The sequence below is a fragment of the Corylus avellana genome, chromosome 1 (genome assembly GCF_965113065.1).
Source record: "Corylus avellana chromosome 1, dhCorAvel1.hap1.2, whole genome shotgun sequence".
NCBI lineage: Eukaryota > Viridiplantae > Streptophyta > Magnoliopsida > Fagales > Betulaceae > Corylus > Corylus avellana.
In genome coordinates this window covers 39,769,676-39,794,709 of record NC_142490.1, presented here as the reverse complement: position 1 = coordinate 39,794,709, position 25,034 = coordinate 39,769,676, and the positions used below count along the sequence as shown (strand labels likewise).

Sequence of the window (25,034 nt, the reverse complement as noted above, 5' to 3'; positions counted from 1 at the left end):
GTTACAATCACATGACACCTTACCCTACTTCCTCTACCACATCTGTACTTTCACCTTATTCTTCATTGATTCGCACAGTTGATGGCTTCATTATGATTGTTAAAAATATAGGTATTATCAATACACCTTCACTTTCTGTTCCTGAAGTTTTTCATGTGCTTGAATTGTCCTTCAATCTTCTTTTTGTTGGCCAACTGTGTGAACTTGGATATAGACTTGTTTTTGACTTTTTTTGTGTGCATGTACAAGATCCTCGTACGAGTCAGACCATTGGGACCGGGCGTAGAATTGGGCATATGTTTGAACTCTCATCCTTACATCTCCCCACCACAGGTGTCTCTGCTGCTGCCTCTTCGTCATCATCATCTCTTGCACTTTGGCATTTGCATCTTGGTCATGTATCTGCCTCTCGCATTCAACTTTTAGCTTCAAAGGGTTTGTTAGGTTCAGTTTCCAATAGTTCTTTTGATTGTAGTTCATGTCAACTTGGTAAACAAACGGCTTTGCCATTTAATAATAGTGAGTCTCATGCTACTGCTTCTTTTGATTTAATTCATTCTGATGTTTGGGGACCTTCTCTTGTTGCTAGTATGACTGGTTCACATTATTTTGTTTTTTTTGTTGATAATTTCTCTCGTTACACTTGGGTGTTTTTAATGAAATCTCATTATGAATTATTGGACATTTATCATACTTTTGCCAAAATGGTTGAAACCCAATTTTCAAAACCCATCAACGCTTTTCGTTCTGATAATGCTTTAGAATATACTCAACATGATTTTCAAGCTATTCTTAAACATTATGGCACTGTTCCTCACTTGTCATGTCCAGGCACCTCACAACAAAATGGTTGAGTTGAACGTAAACTTAGGCACATTTTAGACACTGTTTGTGCTCTTATCATTTTCACATCTGTTCCTACCCCGTTTTGGGGTGAAGCCACTCTCACGGCTGTCTACACGATCAATAGGTTGCCTACCCCTTTCCTTGATAATTGCACTCCTCACAAGCGGTTGTTTGGCTCTATCCCTTCATATCACCATTTCCGTGTCTTTGGTTCTGCCTGTTTTGTTCTACTCTAGCCTCATGAGCCCAAACTCGAGTCTCACTCTCGGTTGTGTTGTTTTCTTGGATATGGAGTGGAACAAAAGGGCTACCGGTGTTATGATCTTGTGTCTCATCGTCTTCGCATCTCCCATCATGTAGTTTTTTGGGAGCATCGACTATTCCATGAAGTCAGAAAATTCAGCATGCCATTCTTCCCTCTCTTTACTACCCTTCTGGAGTTTCCTCTTTCTCATACTCCTACCACCAATGTCTTGCCAGAGTCTCTCTCACTCGTACTGCAGTCATCTGATGCCATCGAAGCTGCTTCGCCTGCCTCCCCAGGTTCTGTTCCATCCGAGGAACCAGTCTGCACTTGTTAAGTGCTAAAATATTCATATTTTTTTGCCCTTAACTTACATGTTTTAATCCTTTAGTTTTAGCTAATTATGTCATTTTAGCTCTTTATTGTGTTTTCTTTGATTTTGTAGGTCATTGGAAGAAAAAGAAGCAATCTCAGAAGTTTTGGACTTAAAAAGAGCTATTTTGAAAATTGAAAGGGTCTGGCAGTGCGATCAATCGCAGGGGAGCTGTGATCGAGCGCACTACAGGCGAGGACTACAATATGCAAGGCAACCATGATCTAGCGCAAGCACCAAGAGGATCAATCGCAGACCTACGATCGATCGCACATGGGCTGCAATCGAGCGCACCCGTGCATGATGGCCAAATCAGCCACAAACCTTAATAAGGAAAGAGTAACTTTTAGGGTTTTGTAGCATAGTGCGAACTGGGGATCAAAACCTACGGTTTTTAGGGTTCCTAGAGCATTCCTAAAGGCCTATAAATAGACCAGTAAGCCTCTAGAATAGGGACCTTTTCAAGGAGAAGAATTGGAGCTCTTTAAGTTTAGGTTTCGGGTTTATTCTTTTCCTTTATTTTATTTTATGAAGATGTTTAACATCAAACTTATGTGTAACTAATTTAGTAGGGCTAGATTGAAGCTCTAGTTATGTTTAGTTGATATTTAATATTGGCGCCCTTGTGATGATCTTGTTATAATATCTAAATTGATTAATTTCTTTTTTCATGAATTCCTCATATGTGTGTGCCTGATCAACATATGCATGTGGTATTGACTAGTAGTTAAATCAATTTGGATGGCCGAGTCCTGGGTTTAATAAAAGTAACAAAAGATATCCACACCGGATTCTTGGGTTAATCTATATGGGAAACTAGGAGTAGACAACCATGCCCTAGGTCTCATGTGTTTGTCGATTTTCACAGTTTTATGCTTTCTTAAAGAACAACTTAGTAGACACCCATGCTAAATTCTTTAAGAAAGAAAAGAATTAGAGTAGACATCCATTCCTATATCGTTGCTTAGAAAAATTAATAGCTTAAAGAGTAGACACCAATGCCCTTAGGTTGACAAACATTAAATATTCATAACTTGATCAAAACATTGACATATTGATATACTAGCTAAATATAATTAGTGGTGGATATCAAAGCCCTACCTTTTTATCATTATCAACTCAAATCCAATCTTTGTTTTATTTTACTTTTGGAATTAATTTTAAGTGAAATCCAACAATCTTCGTGGGGATGACCCCGTACTTGCACCCTATACTACTGTGTTGACCTCGTGCACTTGTGGATAAAACATCTAATTATTTGCCTATTAATTTAGGTAGATAATTGTGACAACAAGTTTTTGGCGCCGTTGCTGGGGATTGCGGTGAATTTTGTTTAGAATTATTTTCCTTTAGTTGTGTTGTTTTAATTTTAAATTTTAAATTTTGTTGTTATCAAAAATCAAAAAGATTTTCCATTTTTCTTAACTTTTTTGTTTCAGGTTGCGGACTTGCGATTCTATTACTGTGATCGAACGTCAGCCAAGTGCGATCGAGCGCACTTACTTACGATCGAGTGTAGGTCCAAGGAGCATCCGAACAAGCAGCATTAAAGCTGCTTTGACTGAAGAAGCAATTCAATTGATGCAAGGTCGTCGATCTCAAGATTCAACAGTCATTCCACTAAATCCTGAAATTGAGCGGACAATTCGACAAAGACCTAGAGACAAAGAAGAAGAGGAAGAAATTGGGATGGAAGATTTGCAAGAGTATCCACCAAAAGTGCCAAGACCACTTGAGGCAAATCCACCATCGGTGTGGAGACCGATGAAGCAGGCGTTCGTCCCAACGAACCTCAATCAACCCTCATGCATAGCATATCAACCGGAGGTGGAAGACAACTATTATATTTCCCTTCAAATTCTCAATGCATTGACTCACTTCAGGGGCACAGCTACTGAGGATCCTAACTTGCATCTTAAGGAGTTCTTTGATATATGCATGTTGCGGCACATCCAAGGCTTAACTCCAGAGAGACTCAAGTTAGTCCTCTTTCCCTTCTCTTTGAAGGATAATGCTAAACTGCGGTATAATTTTTTGCCTGCAGATTCTATCCATACTTGGGAAGAATTAGCCACCAAGTTTCTGAAGAAGTTTTTCCTAGCCCAAAAGACAAGACAACTTAAAAGGGAACTTCAAATGTTTCAACAAAGGAGATCTTTTCTTTGATGCATGGGATCACTTCAATTCATTGCTTCTAAAGTGCCCACATCACAACATCCCTCAAGATGATCAGGTACAAATTTTCTATGAAGGTTTAGATGATACTAACAAAGGTTTGGTTGATTCAGCTTATAATGGAGCACTTATAGAAAAGAGTAGTGAGGAAGCAATGGAGCTGTTTTAAACACTAAGTGAGCATTCCCAACAATTTTGCTCTAGAGGAAGGCGAGGAGTAAAGAGCAAGGGTATGCATAAAGTGAACTTCAATGGGGGATCTCCAAATCAGATGGCTGTGGAAAAGAAGTTGGATATGATTGTCAAATCCATGACTGCTCAGAACATCTCACCTGTTCAAAAGGACACACCAATTCAGGTATGTGCTATATGTTCCCATTTAGATCACACTACTGAAATGTGTCCTTTATCTCCATTTGTAGAGCAAGAAGAGGTGAATTATGTGAGACAAAACAATTATCCTTACAAGAATAATCCGTACTCCAACACCTACAATCCAGGATGGCGCAACCATCCCAATTTCTTTTGGAGTAACAATCAAGGACAGCAGAAGGGGCCTCAACAAGCAAGTCAACCAACTCAAGAGTCAAAGATGAACCAATTGGAGAATATGATACACACCCTAGTGACTTCACAACAGCAATTTATGGCTGATCAAAAACAATTCAATACAAAGGCCGATCAAGCCATCCAAAGACTGGAAGTGCAAATGGGACAGATGGCAAAGGAGCTGAGTGAAAGGAAGCAGGGAGAATTCCCAGCCCAAACAATACCCAATCCAGGGGGTCACCAGCAGTTGAAAGCAGTTACAGTTCTCAGAAATGGCAAGGTCATTGGAATTGAGGAGCCACCTCAAGCATCTCCAAATGAAGCATCAATTTCTAAGGTAAACAAAATGGAGAAGGTAAATGCACCTCCCTTCCCTCAAAGGTTAGTCAAACCAAAGAAAGAAAAGCAGCTTATGGATATTTTTGAGACCTTGAGGAAAGTAGAAATTAACATTCCTTTATTAGATGCAATTAAACAGATTGCTTCATATGCTAAATTTTTAAAGGATTGTTGCACTAACAAAAGGAGATTTTAGGGGCATAAGACAGTGGCCTTAACAGAAGAGGTAAGTGCAGTTTTGTTAAGAAAGTTACCACCAAAGCTAACAGATTCGGGTAGTTTTACTATTCCTTGTAGGATAGGAGATCATCTTTTGAGCATGCACTGCTTGATCTAGGGGCAAGGGTCAATTTGCTGCCTTACATTGTGTATGAAAAGCTCGGTTTGGGAGAGCTTCAACCAACTTCAGTCAGCTTGCAATTAGCAGACAGAAGCATCAAAAGACCAAGAGGTATAGTTGAAGATGTGTTGGTAAAGGTAGGTACATTTATTTTACCTACGGATTTCATTGTAGTGGATGTGGAAGAATTCCCTATGCCATCATTCTTACCTACCATTTTAGGAAGACCCTTTATGAGAACTGTTGATACCACAAGAGGCGTGAAAAAGGGTACAGTAAGTGTGAAAGTGAATGGTGAGACAATAGAATTTAAAATATTTGATGCAATGAAATTACCTCATGATGATTTAAAGTGCTTTGATGTTTGCATGATCCAAGGTGTTAGTGAGCCAGTTTTGCAGGACCCACAGAAAGATCCAATAAAGACCCCCCTCACTCATAAGTTCACAAGTCAAGACACTGGGCTAGTTTATGCAGATGTTACTGAGGACATCAGTGGAGCAAAGCAACCTCTTCAAGGCTGTCCACCATATCCAAGTTCCAAAAGAAAGCTGCAGCTGGATGAACGAGACGAATTGAGGTATGAAGCAAATGAGGACACCAAGCTCCACAAGAAAGACCCAAGGACCATCATCACAGAAAGCATGTCAAGAAGGAGTCCTATGTGGAACTGAAATTGTTGACCTATAAAGAAAGTCCTGTCCCTGCACCACCTAGGGCACTTGAGCCACATTCTGTGGAGCTCAAGTGCAGTTCTCCACACTAGTAGCACCACAGCCACAAGTGGAAGCATTTGAGCAGGCCAGGGGCTCAAGCGCATCTACTCAGAATAGTGGTACTGAGGCCACTGAAGGCGGTACACTTTGTCATCCTTGTTTCCCATCATATCAATTTCCTTACTTTACATGTGTTCTCACTTATTCTTTGTGTTTCCTTTTTACTTCAGAACATTGTTGCATATTATGCATTCAAAAAAAAAGAAAAAGAAAAATTTTACATTCTGTTACTACGATTAATCACAACAAGTATGTGATCGAGAGCAGTAATTAAATTTTGGCTTCGTACATTCTGTTAGTGCGATCGAGCGCACATCACCCACTCACGCACATCCATGCACGAGTGTGATCGAGCGCAATCGGGCAACAGGCCATGTGACCTATTTTAGGTCATTTTCTCCCCCATTCCCCCTCACACTCTCACTGCACCGTACAGTCTCCACTTGCAACAGACGCAACCGGCACACTCCTCCACCATGTTTTTTACCACCTCTACCACACCGCCACCACATGGTTCTCCTCTCCGGCCACCGTACCACCATTGTTTCACCACACAAACATACAAACCATTCCCCATTCCCATCAACACCCGAACTCCGATTAACCCCCCCCCCCCCAACCACCATTTTTTTATCTTTTTTTTTTTGTTTTTTTTTTTTTTCTGCAATTGTGGGTGATCATCCACCCACATTGCTTTCCTGTGGTTGGGTTTTGGTGTTTTTGCAGGGGGTTTTGAGCAGTGTTGATGTGCTGTACCAACCTTGGTCATCATAATGCACACCAAGTGTTCGACAAAAGTCCCCAATCAAGCTCATCGTGCCAAGAACTCGAGCTTCGTCCTCATGGGGGTTCAAGGCCCAAGCCACTTCTCCCCCACCCACTTTTGAGGAGCGGGAGCTGCTATTTGAGACCACCTTCGCCATTCATGAAGACTTTAAAAACCTTGAGGTGACTCAATGGGCGGTCGCCAAATTCAAGCAGCGGGGGCTCAAGAAGCTTTTCAAGCTGGTCACCTCCACTGCCTACCGAAGATTGGTGATCGAGTTCTATGCCCACCTGTCTCATGACTGCGACAAGTTGGCTGCTCTCTCTTCCAAAGTACAGGGCCGAGAAGTTGAAGTGACAAGGGCCGACATTGCTGCTACCCTCCAATGCAATAATGAGCACCCTCCAGAAGCAGCGCAGCTTGCCGAGCAACCGCCCAGATTTTATGTGGCAAAAATCATTGAGGACATGTTCCAAGGGCAATATGCCAATTCCCATCATAATGCTGGCAGCCGATCTAAGCTACCTCAACGGCTTTGGTTTGTAGACTCCATATTGCACCGTAATGCCTTTCCCTTTGGGCACAAGACTCAGAGGCGGGATCAATTTCTCCAAACCCTCTACGCCTTCCATAAAGATACCTGGTATTCCATTCCCGATATCATTTGGATCCAAATTCACAAATTTTGGAATGGAGTGCACATTGGAGGAGCTGAATCCACTCACTCATGGGGACTCCCTTTCCCACACTTAATCACTTACATCCTCCAGAAGAAAGGCATCTAGGGCACAACAACTGATGAGCCAATCACTACTACCCTCATCTTTGGCATTCGTCAATGGAACAAGAGCTGCTCCCATATGCCCCATGCACCTCCAGCACCAGCAGCTAGTGTGAAAGAGAGAGAGGCCGAGCCGATGGCCGAAGATGAACCCGCAGCTAAGCTTGAGGCAGCGGAGGAGGAGGCCCCGATCATTTTTTGTGTAGCACAGTACCGCTCACGTAGTGAAGAAATGGCAGGCTTTCGGAGAGAGCTAGCTAATCAAAGAAGGGAGGCGCAGGAAGATAAAGAGTTAATGGATCAACGACTCGCTGCCTTAGAAGAATTGATGCGGTCCATCTTAGCCATTTGCCACCACCATCTGGAGTATCATCTTCTGGACAGCATTGACCAGGGACCATCGTCTGGCTGAAGACGTTAAACTTAGCGCTCATGAGAGGCACCCCATAGTTTATCTTTTTATTTTATCTTGTTTAGTGTGTTTTAAGTTAATCTTTTTATTTATCTTTAGTTTTGTTTCTTTTTACTTGTTTTTGTGTTTTCTCATTTTGCAGGGACAAGTGTGTTTCAATTCACGTTTGGGGGTGTGCTATGAGCCATACTTTTCAAGACGATGTCGTCCAGATCCCAAGTACGTTCTTTCCTTAATTTAGACACATTGGGGACAATGTGTCATTTAAGTTTGGGGGTATGGGCACACATGTTGTTCACACGTACTTTGCCCAGTTTCATATTATTTGTTTTGTGTGTTTGTTTGTTTATTTGAAAAAAAAAAAAAAAAAAAAAAGTTTATGCATGTTCATGTTTGCCTTTAAATTTTGAGTTAATTTAAAAGAATTGTGGCTTGAATTCATCAGTGAACTTAAAATTTTGAACATATGATCTGATGAGAGAATTTGTTAGCTCGATTACTTGCTTAGGACATTTGAAAAATCACATGTTTGATCTGATCACACAAGCACTTAGCACATAATTTGTGAGGTATGACAAGAAGTCTGATGTGTGTGTTTCTGTACCTTGAGTTAATTTGATGACTTATTAGATGGACATTTTGCATATATTCAATATATATATATATAAATGATCATTGATAAGCTCTTCACTGAGTAACTGGACCTCTTGCCTTAAAGCATTGAGTTTTCACGTCAAAATGTGAAAAATTTGGATTTGATCAATGTCATGGTTAGTTTGGTTTTGTAGCCTTTTTGACTTGAGTTAGTAGGTCCTTAATTAGGGGTGTCTCTACACCTAATTCCCTAAAACCATCTAGTTTGGGAGTCAATAACTTAACACTCGCTACATGGGTTAATTAGAAAGCTTAAGGGAACCAAACATTGTACAACCTGATCAAAAAAAAAAAAAGGTGAGAAAAAGAAATATGCCATGGTTGTTCATTCTAATAGGGATTTCAGTGAATTTTGAGACATGGAGACAGTACACATTGGAAAGATTTTGAAGTCTCATAATTTTGTGCTAGTTCGCCTTACACTGCTTTCAAACTTGTGATGATTTAGCATGTCCTTTGTAAGTAATTGAACTTTGGGATTCCAATTCATTGTGAAGATGGAGTTCATCTTTTTAAGCTTGCTAATGAATGAAAATCTTGATCTTGAAGTGATGCTTTAATTTTTGGAATAACATGAACTGTGCATAATGTTTGTGGGTAACATTCCTGGAAAACCCTCACGAGACTTCACTCGTGCTTTAGGGAATTCCTATGGGTTTAAAAGGCTTGTTGCATATGCTAAATGCAATCGTACATCCCACGAAAGATGGATTTATCTTTTTTGTTCTCTGTTTTTCATTTTTGTATTTAGTTTTGTATTGCTAAGGGACTAACAATATGTAAGTTTGGGGGTGTGTTAAGTGCTAAAATATTCATATTTTTAGCGCTTAACTTACATGTTTTAATCCTTTAGTTTTAGTTAATTATGTCAGTTTAGCTCTTTATTGTGTTTTCTTTGATTTTGAAGATCATTGGAAGAAAAAGAAGCAATCTCATAAGTTTTAGACTTAAAAAGAGCTATTTTGGAAATTGAAAGGCTTTGGTAGTGTAATCAATCGCAGGGGAGCTGCGATCGAGCGCACTACAGGCGTGGATAGCAACATGCAAGGCAACCATGATCGAGCGCAAGCACCAAGAGGATCAATCGCAAACCTACGATCGATCACACATGGGCTGCGATCAAGCGCACCCGTGCGTGATGGCTAAATCAGCCGCCAGCCTTAATAAGGAAAGAGTAACTTTTAGGGTTTTGTAGCTTAGTGTGAACTGGGGCTCAAAACCTACGATTTTTAGGGTTTCTAGAGTATTCCTAAAGGCATATAAATAGACCCTTAAGCCTCTAGAATAGGGACCTTTTCCAAGGAGAAGAATTGGAGCTCTTTAAGTTCATGTTTCTGGTTTATTCTTTTCATTTCTTTTTTATTTTATTTTATGAAGATGTTTAACATCAAACTTATGTGTAACTAATTTAGTAGGGCTAGATTGAGGCCCTAGTTATGTTTAGTTGATATTCAATATTGGCGCCCTTATGATGATCTTGTTGTGACATCTAAATTGATTAATTCTTGTTTTCATGAATTCCTCATATGTGTGTGCCTGATCAACATATGCATATGGTATAGACTAGTTAGTTAAATCAATTTGGAATACCGAGTCTTGGGTTTAATAAAAATAACAAAAGATATCCACACCGGATTCTTGGGTTAATCAACATGGGGAATCCGGAGTAGACACCCATGCCCTAGGCCTCTTGTGTTTGTTGATTTCCATAGTTTTATGCTTTCTTAAAGAACAACTTAATAGACACCCATGCTAAATCCTTTAAGAAAGAAAATAATTAGAGTAGACACCGATGCCTAATTCGTTGCTTAGGAAAATCAATAACTTAAGGTGTAGACACCAATGCCCTTAGGTTGACAAACATTAGATATTCATAACATGATCAAAACATTGGCATATTGATATATTAGTTAAATATAATTAGTGGTGGATATCAAAGCCCTACCTTTTTATCATTATCAACTCAAATCCAATATTTGTTTTATTTTACTTTTGGAATTAATTTTAAGCAAAATCTAGTAATCCTCGTGGGAATGACCCCGTACTTACACCCTGTACTACTGTGTTGACCTCGTGCACTTGTGGGTAAAACATCCAATTATTTGCCTATTAATTTCGGTAGATAATTGTGACAACAACACTCCACCACCTGACCTTCGTCGATCCACCAGAGTAAGATCTCTCCCATCCCATTTACAGGACTTTCATTACTTTCATGCCTTAGCTACCTTGCATGAGCCTCACTCCTTTCATGAGGCATCCACTAACCCTCTTTGGCAATTTGCGATGAAAGAGGAACTTGATGCTTTACACAAGAACAATACATGAGATCTAGTTGACTTACCTCTTGGAAAATCTGTGGTTGGGCATAAGTGGATTTACAAAATCAAGACTTGTTCCGATGGTACTGTTGACAGGTACAAGGGTCAACTTGTGGCTAGAGGTTTTACTCAGGAATATGGGGTGGATTATGAGGAGACTTTTGCTCCAGTTGCTTGCCTCTCTTTTGTGCGTGCTCTGTTGGCTGTTGCAGCCTCACGACATTGGTCACTTTGTCAAATGGATGTCAAAAATGCCTTCCTTAATGGTAATTTAAGTGAAGAAGTCTATATGCAACCACCTCCTAGATTATCTCATCCTACAAACAAGGTTTGTCATCTTCGTTAAGCTCTATATGGACTTAAGCAAGCACCCCGAGCGTGGTTTGCTATGTTTAGCGCCACTATCTCTCGCCTTGGCTACTCCATCAGCTCTTATGATTCAGCCTTGTTTATTTGCTGCACAAACCGGGGTACCATACTTTTTTCTACTCTATGTTGATGACATGATTATCGCTGGAGATGATATCATTGGTATTTAGGAACTTAAACAGTTTCTCAGTCAGCACTTTGAGATGAAAGATTTTGGCCCTCTTAGCTATTTTCTTGGTCTTGAGATCTCCTCTTCTTCTGAAGGTTATTATTTAACATAGGCCAAGTATATATCTGATCTGCTTTCCCGGGCCAATCTCACAGACAGTAAGATTGTCGACACACCGACTGAGCTTAATACTCGTATCACTCCTCATGATGGCGAGCCTCTTCACGATTTTACCTTATACCGGCATTTAGTTGGCAATCTTGTCTACCTTACTGTCACTCGACCTGATACTTCGTATGCTGTTCATCAGGTGAGTCAATTTATGGCTACTCGCTCCACTCATTTCTCAGCTGTGCTCCGCATTCTTCGGTACCTGAAGGGGACATTATTTATGGGCTTTATTTCTCCTCCCAATCTCCTCTACAGCTGCATGCTTATATTGATGTTGATTGGGCAGGTGATCAGACAGATAGTTGTTCTACCACTGGTTACTGTTTCCTACTTGGTACCTCGCTTATATCTTGGCAAAGTAAGAAACAGACTGTTGTTGCTCGATCTAGCACCGAGGCAGAATATCGTGCTCTAGCTGACACTACTGCGGAGCTTCTTTGGTTGCGATGGCTGTTACAGGATATGGGTGTCTCTCTTTCTTCTATTACTCCTGTATACTGTGACAACAATAGTGCTATTCAGATTGTTCATAATGATTTTTTCATGAACGGACAAAACACATTGAGATTGATTGTCATTTTATTCGTCATCATTTTCTTTAGGGCTCACTACAACTTCATTTTGTCACGTCCTGTGATCAGCTCACAGACATCTTTACAAAGTCACATCCTTGAGGGCATTTTCGTGATCTTGTGTCCAACCTCAAGTTAGTCTCTTGCACTCCACCTTGAGCTTGTGGGGGGCTGTTAATATTAATATTATATTAGGGTTATTTACTTTCTTTGGTATTCTAAGTCTACTAGGTTTACTTTTCTTATTCTAGTAGGTCTGTATTATTAACCTATATATATGCCCCTTCTGTACATTATACAATGTGATTCAATACACAACCTTATTCTCAAAATTCTATTTACATGTTTAATTGTCATCGTTTCTTATTCCCTTAGTTGGAAAATGTTCGTGAGTCTATATTTATTTATTATGTGAATAGCTTAACAATGATTTGACTTATTTTGCGGCTCATCTTTCATTTGTGCTCATCGGTGCGAAAATGGGAAACATGAAATTTGAAACTCGTATATGCAGATATTATAGGAGCTTTTCTTATTGAATGATGTTTCATTTCTCTGTCATTCCAGTGTAATTATCTAGAGTATTTTGTGGAAAAGAAAAAATGGTCGGGAAAGTTCCCTCTAGCTTTAGAAGGCTTCCACTGTAGGAAGAGAGCTTCTCGTTGCTCGATTACGTTATAATCAAAAGGCGTCTTGCAAGAAATTAACTCTACTGATATTTAGTTGTGCCAGCTTCCAGAGGAGCGAAAGCTAGATCTGCTCAAAGCCCTTGCAGAAATTTCTCCTTACACAACACCACAAGACTCCCGCTAGATTCTTCCCAATGTTGTTCAGCTATTAAAGGTATACGCTCTTTTAAATGACAGAACAAATACGAACCCATGTATTTATAATTGTTAAAGTACTGTATATTTCAACTCTGTTTTAAATAACAGGATTCACATTTCATCATCTAGCTCACACGGTGGTTGATTTCAAATGTTTTGTTTGTCTAAACAATCATCTGTGTGTCTCTACTGCGCAATACCTTACCTAAGTTTTGTTGTTCTGTAGGTGCCCAATGCAACAAACAGTCTGTGTGGTTACAAGATAGTGACTGGCCAACCATCAGATAGGCTTGGGGAGGATTTCTCAGAGCTTTATAAGGACTTCACTGAAAGGCAAGTACTTATTTTTTATTTCATTTTTTCCATATATGTATATATCTTATGAAGAATTGATTCTTCATATTGCTATGTAAAGACAAATTCCTGTTTTAGTCCCTGAAAAATGCGAAGAGTTCCAATTTGGCGCATAAAATTTAAGAACTAAAAAAATCAGAATTAAGTCCTTCCATCAGTCTCACTAATAGAAGTCAATGTTTTTTATTTTTATTTTTTATGTTAATGTCTTATGTGGCAGCTGATGTTGCTAAATGAAGTGCACACACAAATTTGGATGGTTCCCTTACTTTTTTCTTTTGACATGTCCACACACAAGGGAAGGGAGAGGAGAGATTTGAATTAGTGACCTTCGCTTTATGAGGCATGGTCCACAGCCGATTAAACTACCCATTGGGGACAACTCTTTGTTGTCTCACTTAAGAAACCAATGACGTTACAACTCTTTGTTGATGTGATTATTCTTTGTGGCATTTTACTTATCTTTATTAATTAAAACTAAAATAAACTTTTATCTCTTTCTCTCTTTGTTTATCTCTCCCTTTAACCCAAAATTTCTTTATCAACACTTTCCATCACTTCTGACTAAAAAGGCCTGATTGGGATTTTTTAAATCATTTGAGGACTTGATTGCAACTTACTTCAGTGACCAAATTGGAACTTCATATATTTTCTAAAAATCCAAAAGTAATGTTACTCCTTATTTTGTTCTGTTCTTTGGAGGGTTTATTGTGTATGCATTGAACCCCATATTAGGCCACAAGAATATTTTACAATCTCCAAAGAACAAAGAATAAGGAAAAGGAAAGAAGGGCCTTCAGTTCAGAAATCCACTGAAATCATTACCTGGTTTTAGATTTCTGCGATTTTGCTGAAGAAATTAGAGAACGAAATTTTTCTGTCATAAGATTGATTCACAGGACATGTTTATATAATTGGTTACTTAAGCCTTCCAAACATTTCTAAACTGTTAGTTACTACTTAAGCCTTGATTCACATTTAAATTTAGAGCAAGGTTGGAAGAGCGATACCTGTATTTCTGATGGGCAGTATAATATATGGTTTACTTTTACACAGTCGCAACTTTTTCTTTGTGTATGACTTTCTTACAATTGATTTTGCAGGTTGAGTAATGTTGAGGAGTTAACTAGGGCTACCATGAAGACATTAACTCAGGGAATGGCTGAGCACAACAAAGCTATGGCAGCTGCTAAATCTGATGAAGCAAAGAACAACATTGTGAGTTTGTTCTCAGGAGATCCTGTTTTCTGTAGGAGCTTTTTTGTCATCATTTATCTTACATATTTTCCATTTAATGTGCAGAAAACTCAAAAGCAGAATACAACCACTGGGTTGCGGACATGTAATAACATTTTGGCAATGACAAAGGTGCAAAGGAACAAAGTTTTTGTGTCTCTATATATATGGTCTTTTATTTATTTACTGTAAAAACTGATATTTCATTTCTATATCCAGCCATTACATTCAAAAACACCCTCGTTTATTGGAGATAAAAGTATCAACCTATCTTGGAAAGAAGTAACAAAACCTTCTGTTCCCGCCACCGCAGCTACAACTGGGTACGAGAGCTCTTCCTGATTGTCTTCTTCCTCCCCTGCTCCCTTCACTCTCTCTCTCTTTATTGTGGACACATTTATATCTTGTGTGAACTTTGTGTACAGAGGGAAGCGACCTGCTACTGCTGCTAATGGATCTGGCAACGTGCCTTCTAAAAAGGGCCATGGAGCTGGTGGTTTGCAAAACCAACTGGTTAATAGAGCATTGGAAGATTTGTCTCATGGTGGGAGAAGTGGGAGTAGAGGCAGAGGGAGAGGGTGGGGTGGACGTGGGAGAGGAAGAGGCTACCGGTAGCCTAGGTGTGTGCCCAGAGTAAGAAGGCATTCAGATTTCACAAAAATCGGTATGCACCAGAAGTATACAACTAGAAGCCATTGATTTATTGAAGTTCTCTGCTGGAGCTAGTTTTGATTCATAGAGGAAGAAACTGATGAGTTTCTAGATTTTATTTGTTGTCTAACACTAGGAATCATGTTCCTCTGGAGCTTGTCCGGTGGATTTTTAGTGCTTTGAGTTCTTAATCATTTCGAATTTAACTGATGAAAGCAGCAGCCGGGATTGATTGAGGAATCTTTGCATGCCTCTTATTTTGTGTATGCATGCGTGTTTATCTTACTGACACTTGACAGTTAAACTTGAACCCAGAGGAATCATTTTATAAATTCTGACGAGTTGTAGAATATAATATGTTTGGTTGAATGAGAACTTGAGAAAGCTGGGTGATCGTCATTAACTGTGAAGGGATTTGCAAGCTAGCTTTCTATCTTTGTTACAGTCATGCATGAGCCTATGAAGAAATATTATACTGGTACATGGCCTACACAGGAAATCTTATTCTCAGCCTTCATCTATGTGATCCTCCTTAACATTCAGGAATCCATAACATTTTAATTTATGCTGGCAGGCGAAGAATGACGGTGCTATATATAGGTAGCCAGAAAGTAGGGCTGTAGTTGGGTCGAGTCAAGCCAAATATTGAATGTTCAAAACTTTGATTATTTAATGTTATTTCGAACATGAGCTGAACTCGAACTTGTCACTGAGTTAAGATAATATGTTCAAACTTAGCTCATTTATTATTGGAGTGCCTTTGAGGTTGTTCACGAGCTCTTCAGTTAATTTATTCATTCCTTATATAAAGTAAATATTATGTTTTTTATTTTATTTTTATTTTTATTTTTAAATTTATATTGATTATGAGTTAATTAATTATTGTTAATATTATCATTTGAATTAATTAATAAATTAACTTAAACTTTAAATAATCTAATCTTGAATTTATATATATGTTTTATAGTAGGTATATAAATTCATTATGTGTGCACACATTTATACATACAGAAACAGTCGTGTACAGACAATGACAAATGTTTATATCTAGATGACATTAACCATGCAAACTATATATATTACATTAGAAAGAGAATTCCTAGATACCGAAGAAGTTCTAACTACGAAATTAAAATAATACAATAAAAATAAATATATAAGAGTTTATATGAGCTTCTATGAGCCGGTTTTATATAAATATAACTCGTTTAATAATTAAGCCTAATTTTATTTTGCATGATAGGCTCATTTGTTAAACGAATCAAATTCTTGGTATCGAGCGGATCGTCAAACGAACTCCCACCTTGAAGAGCATTCATTTCATCTAATGTGTCTCATTCGTACCCGATGTACTTGCCCGAGTTGGAGCGCTTCTTTGGTTCTTGACATAAAAGTATTTTACTAGTTTAGCTGTTTTCTTCAATAAGCTGTCATCTGTGTCTGCCAAAGCTGGAGTCCTTGGTGGATTCTTGATGCTCAAGTATCTTACGAGTCTAACCATCTTCCAGACGCTCTCATCGCCTGGAATAACGTTTCCTTCACAGGCAACTTGATGTTGCCGCTGATGACTTATTACCGACAGTACAAGACAAATGGCAGAGGTGGCAACAGAGAGTAGATAGAGAACCTCAAAGCTCCGGAAGCTCAGTGTTTGAGGTTCGCTGAAAGTTATGTTGGGTGAGCACTCATGCGAGGGAGTCAACCATATCTCTTGCAGAGCCTTCAAATCCCCCTTCTCCGATAGCTTTAGAATGGCTACAGAAAAGTCCCTGGCAAATGGCGAGCCTTTCTGGAAGGCCTGAATGGGGGAGCAAAAGAAGATTTCAAAAGGGTGAAAACTCAAACAATAATGTATAGATGGAAAAGGAAAAGGAAAAGGCAAAAACAAAAACAACTCACAAAGCCCAATCCTACAAATCTGGCGGCACGTATGGTGCCAGTGAATCCCTTGCAGTACTTATCCAGGAAAACTTTCTCATACGGGAGTCCAAGAAAGGCAGCAGATATATTGTTGCTTTTGAATTCCTTTAGGTAGCCGTCTTCACTGCTGACATTCACGATATTCTCCGGCTTGAAGTTAAGCACATTCTCCAAGTATTTATGTACGAACGAATTGCCATTGCAGCCAACTTTCAAGTTATTCGTCTTCAACCACTCAATATCTGTAACATTTGGTTGTAGTTGTTGCACTGTGAGCATTGAAGACAGACTAGCAGTGTAGCTCGAGGTTAGGATCAACACCAGAACGAGCCACACTGCAACAACCATACGTGTTACGTTGTTGTGGACTTTCTCCTCTGCAAAATGAACTCATCTGGTATTATGAGTGCTTTCAAATCCTAAGTAAACCAATGTTTCTGTAATAACAGAAACAGAAAACAGAAAAAAATGAAATGTTCTTAAGGTTCATTATTGAGTCAAACTCCGACGAATTGGTATGCATTGAGGCTCCGTTTCTTTCGTCGTAAAATGATTTACGGAAAATGTTTTACGTATTTTCGGGTGTTTGGTGCGACGTAAAATAATAGTCAACGGAAAATATTTTCCCCTTGACCGAAAATTCTTCTTTAATTTTCGGAAAATAGTTTACAGTTTTCAAAACTATTTTCCAAACTGTAAACCATTTTTCGACTTTAAGCACCTCATTCTTAAATTGACAGACATTACCAAGACCCGCCCAGGACCCAGTCGAGACTTTTAAACACTAAATTACGAAAATGTCAATGTCGGGTCTTGGGTGGCTCCTGCCAGGGCCCCGGGTTGATCCTGACGGGGTCCTAATAGGGTCTACGCGGGGTCCGGGTGGGTCCCGGGTGAGTCGCAGTGGGGTCCTTGCGGGACTCGGTTCGGACACCTTAAGACTTGGTCAGGACATTTTCGTAATTTAGAGTTTAATATGATTTAATGAAAATATATATATATATATATATAAAATTTGTGATTTTCCATACACGCTAAACACCGTAAAATGTTTTTCAAGAAATCATTTTTCAATAAAATATTTTCCTACGAAAAACATTTTACATCGTAATAAACGGAGCTGAGTTATAACAAATCAAACGAGAATGCCCTCAAAGTTTGTATTCTAGCAAAAGAGAGATACTCGAATTTGAAAACTAGAAGGTTTTGAGAGAGAGAAAAGATGAGAGAATTTTCTGTATATTGATACTTACTATGAGCAAAGAATAGAGAAGAGAAGGTAAACCAAAGTGCAGTGCTAATCTGATTCATCCATGTGCCACCAAATTCGGGATTGGATTGGCGCTCAAGGAGCCAAACAATGATCATTGTGTACAGCAAGAGGGCACCAGTCACCGCCCACATGCTCCAGCTGAAAGGCTTGGTAAACGTCCATGGTGACCCTTTTGGTTTTGCTGGAACTATCATCGCCAAACCAGACTCAGCATACGGAAGTGTAAAATCCGCATATTGCCACCGATCGGCAAGTATAGTCACGTCGCCGATCACAGCATCATAAGTCTTTTTATTGTGATATTTTCACCCACATCACAACCATGCATATATATAAATCCTAGTTAGAACAAATAATTGTAAAAGAGAAAAAAATAAAGGAAAAAAGATTCACAGTTAAAGTTAACCAATTATGATTATTCTACTTGGGCGTGTTCAGCTGATACTTAAAACACAATACAAATGGGTGGGATATAATTATACATGCCAAAAATACGTTTATAAACAAAATTGAGAAAAGTATCTTGTTCGACACCACAATAGCAATTTGAAAACATGAAAATATCTGCATATTTAAACCGGTAAGGAAGCATGTCTTTATTAAAAAAGTAGGATTTTAAAGGTCGAACAACAATTTTAAATGTCGAATTGCAATTTTACCAAACGTGATCTAAAGGAGTTCTAGAAAATTAAAGTTATTACCTTGTTATAGATGCGATAAACCAGGTTGTCGTAGGTGCCATTGTACGCCACAAATTCAAAAGGCAAATCATACCCTAAGAGCTCTTTCACCTTCAAGAAAATTTGAATGCAGAAACCATCATATTTGTTCTGTTTCTCCCCATACTCAACCTTCACAAACTTCTCAAATGTTGCTCTTCCCGGGACGCCAATTTTCAGTGACTTTGCAGAAGTAGGCATTTCCCAACCTTTCGGAGTCCGGTTTAAGTGCCCAGGCCAAATTACTTGACGGCCGGCCAAAGTTTTCAGGGTGTTAAAAACATTTTCACTTCCATTTTTCTCTTCACTTTTTCTGAAACCAAGCTCTGGTGTCCAAAGGCCTATTTCCTCGTATCCCTTCTCATTGTTCTCAGCAACGTTAATAATCGTCAATGTATTATTAGTGTCTGTGAGCTGGCCTGCTTCAAAATGTATTTTTCCAGTTAAACCAGAGAAATTGCTTGACAACATATTCTCTAACAACATCTTTGGAGTACTAGTAATGTTACTTGCCATTTTCTTTACCGCTTGTATAACAATTCCAATGCTGTCGTATGCTCGCAGGGCATAAATTCCAGGGTCGGAGTTATCTTCCTCCGGATATTCACTTCTGAAAACTTTCTGAAAGTGTGAATGAAAATGGTGATCCTCAGAATAGTAGTTAGTCTTGATTCCTAATGCACCTTCCATGGAGGATATAACAGGGTCATTAACAGAGTGCAGCAAATCTGCAATGTTGTCTGCAATAATCCAAGCTGAGTCATTTCCTACGAGTCCCATCTGCTTGGCTTCTCTGAACAAATGAGTCGCCATCTCTAGTGATGACTGAAGAACTATGAAAACCCGACACTTTGTCTTGTTCAGGAGCTTATCCAGCTCTTCATGGACAACATGTTCCGGGTCGGACACCAAAGAATGTGGTGGGAGAACCAAACGGTACTCAATTTCCGAACCAACATTTCTAAGAGTCTCAGATAAAACTGCTAACTTGCCGGAATCGCCACCATATGGTTCATCTTCATACATGGCTATGACCCTTTGCCAATTGTAGGCCCGAACAATATCTGCAATACACTTTATTTGCTCAGAACCATTTTTAGCCATTTGTATCAAATAAGGCCAACGAAGTGACGTTTTGGGTGGGTTGATGGCTGGTGCTGCAAACGAAATTACTGGAACATGAGCTTGCCCTCCAACATCAGCTACTACAGCGGCTTCCTGCCATGTGTGCATGCCAATAATCACTTTCACCTTTTTCTCTCTAATGAATTCTTCAGCTGTTGTACCAAAATTTAGAGATTCCATTAACGTACATTGTTAGCACATTTTAGTATTGAATGCTGAAACAAATTGGTAAATGAAAATGTAAGGGAGTTTATAATTAATTAAAGGATAGTTAGTTCTTAGACTGTAACTCCTAGCCGCCTTCGTTTTATAAACAATCACCATGAATGACAATGAATTTTTTTGATACGGTTCACTACCTCCCTTTAATCCAGTCAAGCGTTCTGCAAAACAAAGACACATGGATCACTTGTTTTAAATACTGGTGGGAGACACTCTGACACCTAAGTGAATAGGGTTATCTCTGAGTAGGGGGCTCAAGTAAGAGTAAGAGGATGTAATGTGTGTACCTCTGACTTAGGGCTTGTGGTCTTTTGTAGAATTACTATAAGTAAGTGATGTAGATCAAAGTGCTTGGGAATTCATGAGGAGGATTGGAGCATATGTAAGTGTGAAGGGGGCCCAAGAAAATGTGCTCGCTAGAGGAATCAAGACGAGAGCACAAACTTGTGCTAAGGAGCAATCAAAACAGTCGTAGGAACCTTCGTTTGATAGCCCGTCCAAACGGTCAAGCGAACGGGAGACTCTCGGGAGTTCTCCATAGTAATTCTCGAGGCATCCATTCGATGCCCCGTTCGAACGGCCTAGCGAATTAATGGCCAACATCGAAAATTCCCCATAGTACTTCCTGAGATGTCCGTTCGAACACCTATGTTATGTTTTAGTTTACGTAATTCAATTTCAGTTTTATTTTGTGACTGTCTGAACGGAGGTATGTTCCATTCGAACAACTAGCGTAGAGTTGCTAACCAACTAATTTTTATTACTACTAGGGTTATGAGTTTTGGGGTCAATAAATACATGCTTATAGCCTCAAAAACGTAGTTTTTAATATTTATTAAATTTTTATCAATAAGAAAGCTCAGAGTTTAGTTTCTTCTACATTTTTCCTTCAAATCCTAGATAGACTCGAGTGTTTTGAGAAGATTTCTTAGATCCTTGATAGACTCAAGGTTTTTAAGCAATATTGTTCCTTCTCTTGCTATTTGTCTTTGCACCCATGACATCACACTACATCATTAAGACAAGTAGGGCATGTATGTAAAACTCCAGGAGCTGGAGTGCCAATGAGAAAGGTGAATGATTCTTGGGGATGCCTTTCATTCCTAGTGGCATTTTGACGGGTTCATTTTGTATATGGCGCGAAGGTCTATATTAGGTGAATTTGAGGGAAAATTCTGTCCAAAATGGAGAGGATGGTGTAGACCATTGGAAGAAAGCTTGTAGATGGTTGGCCTTTGATTTTGAAAGCACCCAAGAGTTCCCTTGAGTCTTGCTCAAGAGTCACTTATGTTGGATTGGGCCTTTGATAATCTCATCTAAAAACCAATTGGTGTCTATTAAGGGAAGCCAAATTCTTTTATGGCAATCGAAATCGCACCCCGCAAGGCATGTTCTAAGAGCCGTCCAAGTGAGCAAAGCGGCATTTATTGAACCTCAACAATCCCTCCCTCAGCGTGACGCTCTTGCGATTCGAACCCATGACCCTGGCTCTGATATCATTTGTTAGATCGGGCCTTTAACCATCTCATCTAAAAACTAATTGGTGTCCAATGAGAGAAGCCAAATCCTTTTATGGCATTCGAAATCGCACACCGCAAGTCATGTTCGAAGAGCCATCCAAGTGAGCAGATAGAGCGGCACTATTGAACCTCAACAACTTAGAATAAAAATTGTGGCAAGATTTTTACTCGACTATTGTTCAATGATTGCCCAAGCAAGATGCTGTGGCAATCAAATAGAAAGTTTGCTTCATGTTTGCTGCACCCTCGGTGGAGCGAGATTGCGACTAATCATATGATAGAAAGTTCGCTCAAACGAGTTTGTCATTAGTTTAATAAAGGCTATTTTGTAATAAAGGCTACTCATTATTGTCAATAAGAATACTCCGGAGTTTTTTTCTTCACTTTTCCTATAATTCCTATATTTTTTCAAGTTTTGTAGAAGAGTTGCAAAGTTTAATCGTATGTGTGGAATCAACTTTTCACCCTGCCATGCTGCATTAATGTTAGGGGTGAATACCAATTTCAGATGCTCAGCGGAATTAATCTACCCCTCTTTGTGCAAATTAAACAGTAATACAATAGCAAAATAATAATCAAACAAACCCACAAGCAAGACACCAAGATTTTTTACGTGGAAAACCCTCCAATGTGAAGGTAAAAACTATGGGACCTAGTCTAGTTAAATCTTCCACTATCAACAATAATGAGTTTACAATTGTCTTCCCTAGAGAAATATCTAGAGGTTATCACCACATCAAGAATACAAGCATTCTTGGATTAAACATAAATTCATCATCCTAAAGTGGATTCCAACAAGAATAAAGAAAGATCTCACCAAGTAGGTATTAGCAATCAAGCGATTGGAGAGGAATTCCAACGATCGACACCAGTCAATACGTAGTACTCGTCGTCAGGAGTAACACTCTAAAATTGCATCAAGATCGAATCACAAACGACCTTCCAATCTCTGACGGATGTGAAAAAAGGAATAACCTTTTTCTTTTTCTTTTTCTTTTTCTCTCTCTCCTGCGCCGCACTGTTTTGCCGCACTCTTCTTTCTTTCTTCTCTCTTTTTTTTCTTTTGTCACGTTATATATATATATATATATATATATATATAGCACACAAAGGGTTTGAAACCCTTTGTGTTTCCTGCAACGTGGGCTGGTCCCCACATAATTAAAGAGGGACCACCCAACAATTAAAAACATAGCATATTCTCCAACGCAAGCAATAACTAGGATGAACATTTTTATTTTGTAAATCTTTTCTATTAATATTAAAATGAGAAACAATAGAATCTGGCAAAATGATGATAAGCAATCGAAACTAATATATAATAGCAACCAACTAATTAATGTCAACGGTGTCCGATAAAAATAACATATAAAATATAAAAGAAACAAAAAGAATGATAGAATCAAGATGCAAAATACTATGGATAATGAAAAAGAAAATAAAAAGAGGAAAAATAAATACAAAAAGAAGGCGGCACATTCCTTAGTTCGAAATATTTTAGGGTTTTAAACATTGTATTTCATTTGTTTTTCTAAAAAGTGAAACCGTTTGAATTTAACGTTAAAAACTAATAGAGTGGTTCTAAGTGAGAGTAATTTAAAGTTTAGGGATCCAAAGTGAGAGATTTGAAAGTTGAGAGGGGTTTGTAAAATTGGCTGGAAGTTCAAGGGGCCAAAATGAAGTTTCTCCTAATAATTATAATAACAATTTTTTATTTATAAATAAGGGTAAATTTGGAATTTGAAAAAAAATTAGGGGTATAAAGGACTTTTATTCATTTGACCGCTTGATTTAACTGCAAAATCCTAATGGAATGGGAAAAGTGAAAGAAAATAAAAATTTGATACATTAAAGTAAGAGTTTTTGAACAATTGGGGGGTGTGCAAAAAGCGCGAAAGTTTAGGGGGTAAGTGAAGTTTTTCCTTAATTTATATAGGGAAAAATAAGGGAATCTATTGTGAAATGTTTTTTTTAAAAGGAATCAAAAGTAGTTTTATTCCCCAAATTGAGGGAAAATGGTTGGAAAGCTGCTGCTAGTGCTCTAACATGTGGCCTTCTCTCATTTTATTTTTCTTAAAGCCTTTAACATTCTTTTGACCCTTCTTTTTTAGGGTGGCCAGGCATGCATGTTCTTAAATCATTTTACAGTGCAAAATGTGTTTTATTGTATATAACGGTGTTCATATATCTTATTAATATTTTTAAGTTAAAAACTATTAAGTTATTAAAAATAATAAAAATTATTCGTTCAATTATTTCCGTATAATGAATAGGTGAATCTACCGTTAAATTTTTATGGAACTCACATGAGTAAAAAATCTAACGGTAGATTTATTAGATTTACAAAAAGAAATAATTGAAAGAATGATCTCTTAAGTTATAAACACAACTTACCGATTGAAGCTACTGTAGCTCCTCTAAGGTCGTCCGGGAAATGGAGAAGCACTTTGTGAGTCTTCGACTTTTTGTTGTGGTTTTGAGCTTCAATTTCCATGGCTGTTTTCTCTTCTTTTCCCATACGGGTTTTAACATCAATGATAACACCTATACCCGTAACTTCCTTATTGTTTGCTTCAGCTCCATAGAAGAAGATCACAGTAAGAAGAACAAATATCAGTGCAGGGAAGAGCAACCAAGCCCTCGGAACCCCGCTAATTACTTGCATCTGACGGTACTGCATAGGGCAGATGGGACGTCGAATACTGTTTTGGCAACCTTATCAACATCTTCTATGTGCGTCATCTCATCATCTGATAAGGAAGAAGAAAACGCGTTATCTGGAAGAATATGAGTGTGGAATATTGCGTCTTTGACTTTGTCTGGAGTCGAATATTCTTGCCAGTGATCGAGGGAATCCACCAACGTTAACTAGTCATTGTTAGAGTTGAAGTCTCTCCAAACGTCAGTTTGGATATTTAAAAGGATTAGACATTTGAGAAAGTTCGAATTTGGAAGGGTATGCTGTACGCGATTCTTCGAGGAAAGACACCTTTGAAAGCCTCGCGAAAATAGAGACGTCAAATTTCTCTGGCTCCATTTGGCATTGGTCTGGAACTGTTAAGCGGCCTGGACGATAACAAAAATTAATTGATGTAAAGTAAAAAAGTAAAAATATTTTTTGATGAATAGTAACATGCTCTTGCCAAGCGAAGCCTCTAATTCCATCAATGGTTGGGTGTCAAATAATATCAATAAGTTTAACTGCATCCTCTTGCATGCCTGGAAAAAGAACTTAAATATTAATAGATGTATGAGGATCAATACTTTCATATATGTTTCACAACAATTTTTATTTCATGTTTTATAAACATCTGTGTCAAGCTGTTTATG

At 38.5% G+C, this 25,034-nt stretch overlaps 1 protein-coding gene across 1 annotated transcript; it reads right to left on the bottom strand.

The window, feature by feature from the left end:
* Positions 1-16,249: 16,249 nt before the first annotated feature.
* On the bottom strand, positions 16,250-24,366 carry LOC132169777 (glutamate receptor 3.5-like). The gene is made up of 5 exons (XM_088511979.1): positions 24,099-24,366; positions 18,820-20,114; positions 18,099-18,405; positions 16,825-17,222; positions 16,250-16,723 (listed from the first exon to the last, which is right to left on the bottom strand). Exons 1-5 carry the CDS (start codon positions 24,220-24,222, stop codon positions 16,250-16,252), a joined length of 2,598 nt encoding a protein of 865 aa, XP_088368105.1. The 5' UTR covers positions 24,223-24,366.
* Positions 24,367-25,034: the final 668 nt, after the last annotated feature.

Coding starts and splice junctions, on each gene's coding strand:
- LOC132169777 (XM_088511979.1), bottom strand. CDS start 24,222: ATGGGAAAAGAAGAGAAAACAGCCATGGAAATTGAAGCTCAAAACCAC. Junction 17,223..18,098: donor TTCTCTATTCTTTGCTCATA/GTAAGTATCAAT, acceptor TTCATTTTGCAG/AGGAGAAAGTCCACAACAAC. Junction 16,724..16,824: donor GATTTGTAGGATTGGGCTTT/GTGAGTTGTTTT, acceptor TCCCCCATTCAG/GCCTTCCAGAAAGGCTCGCC.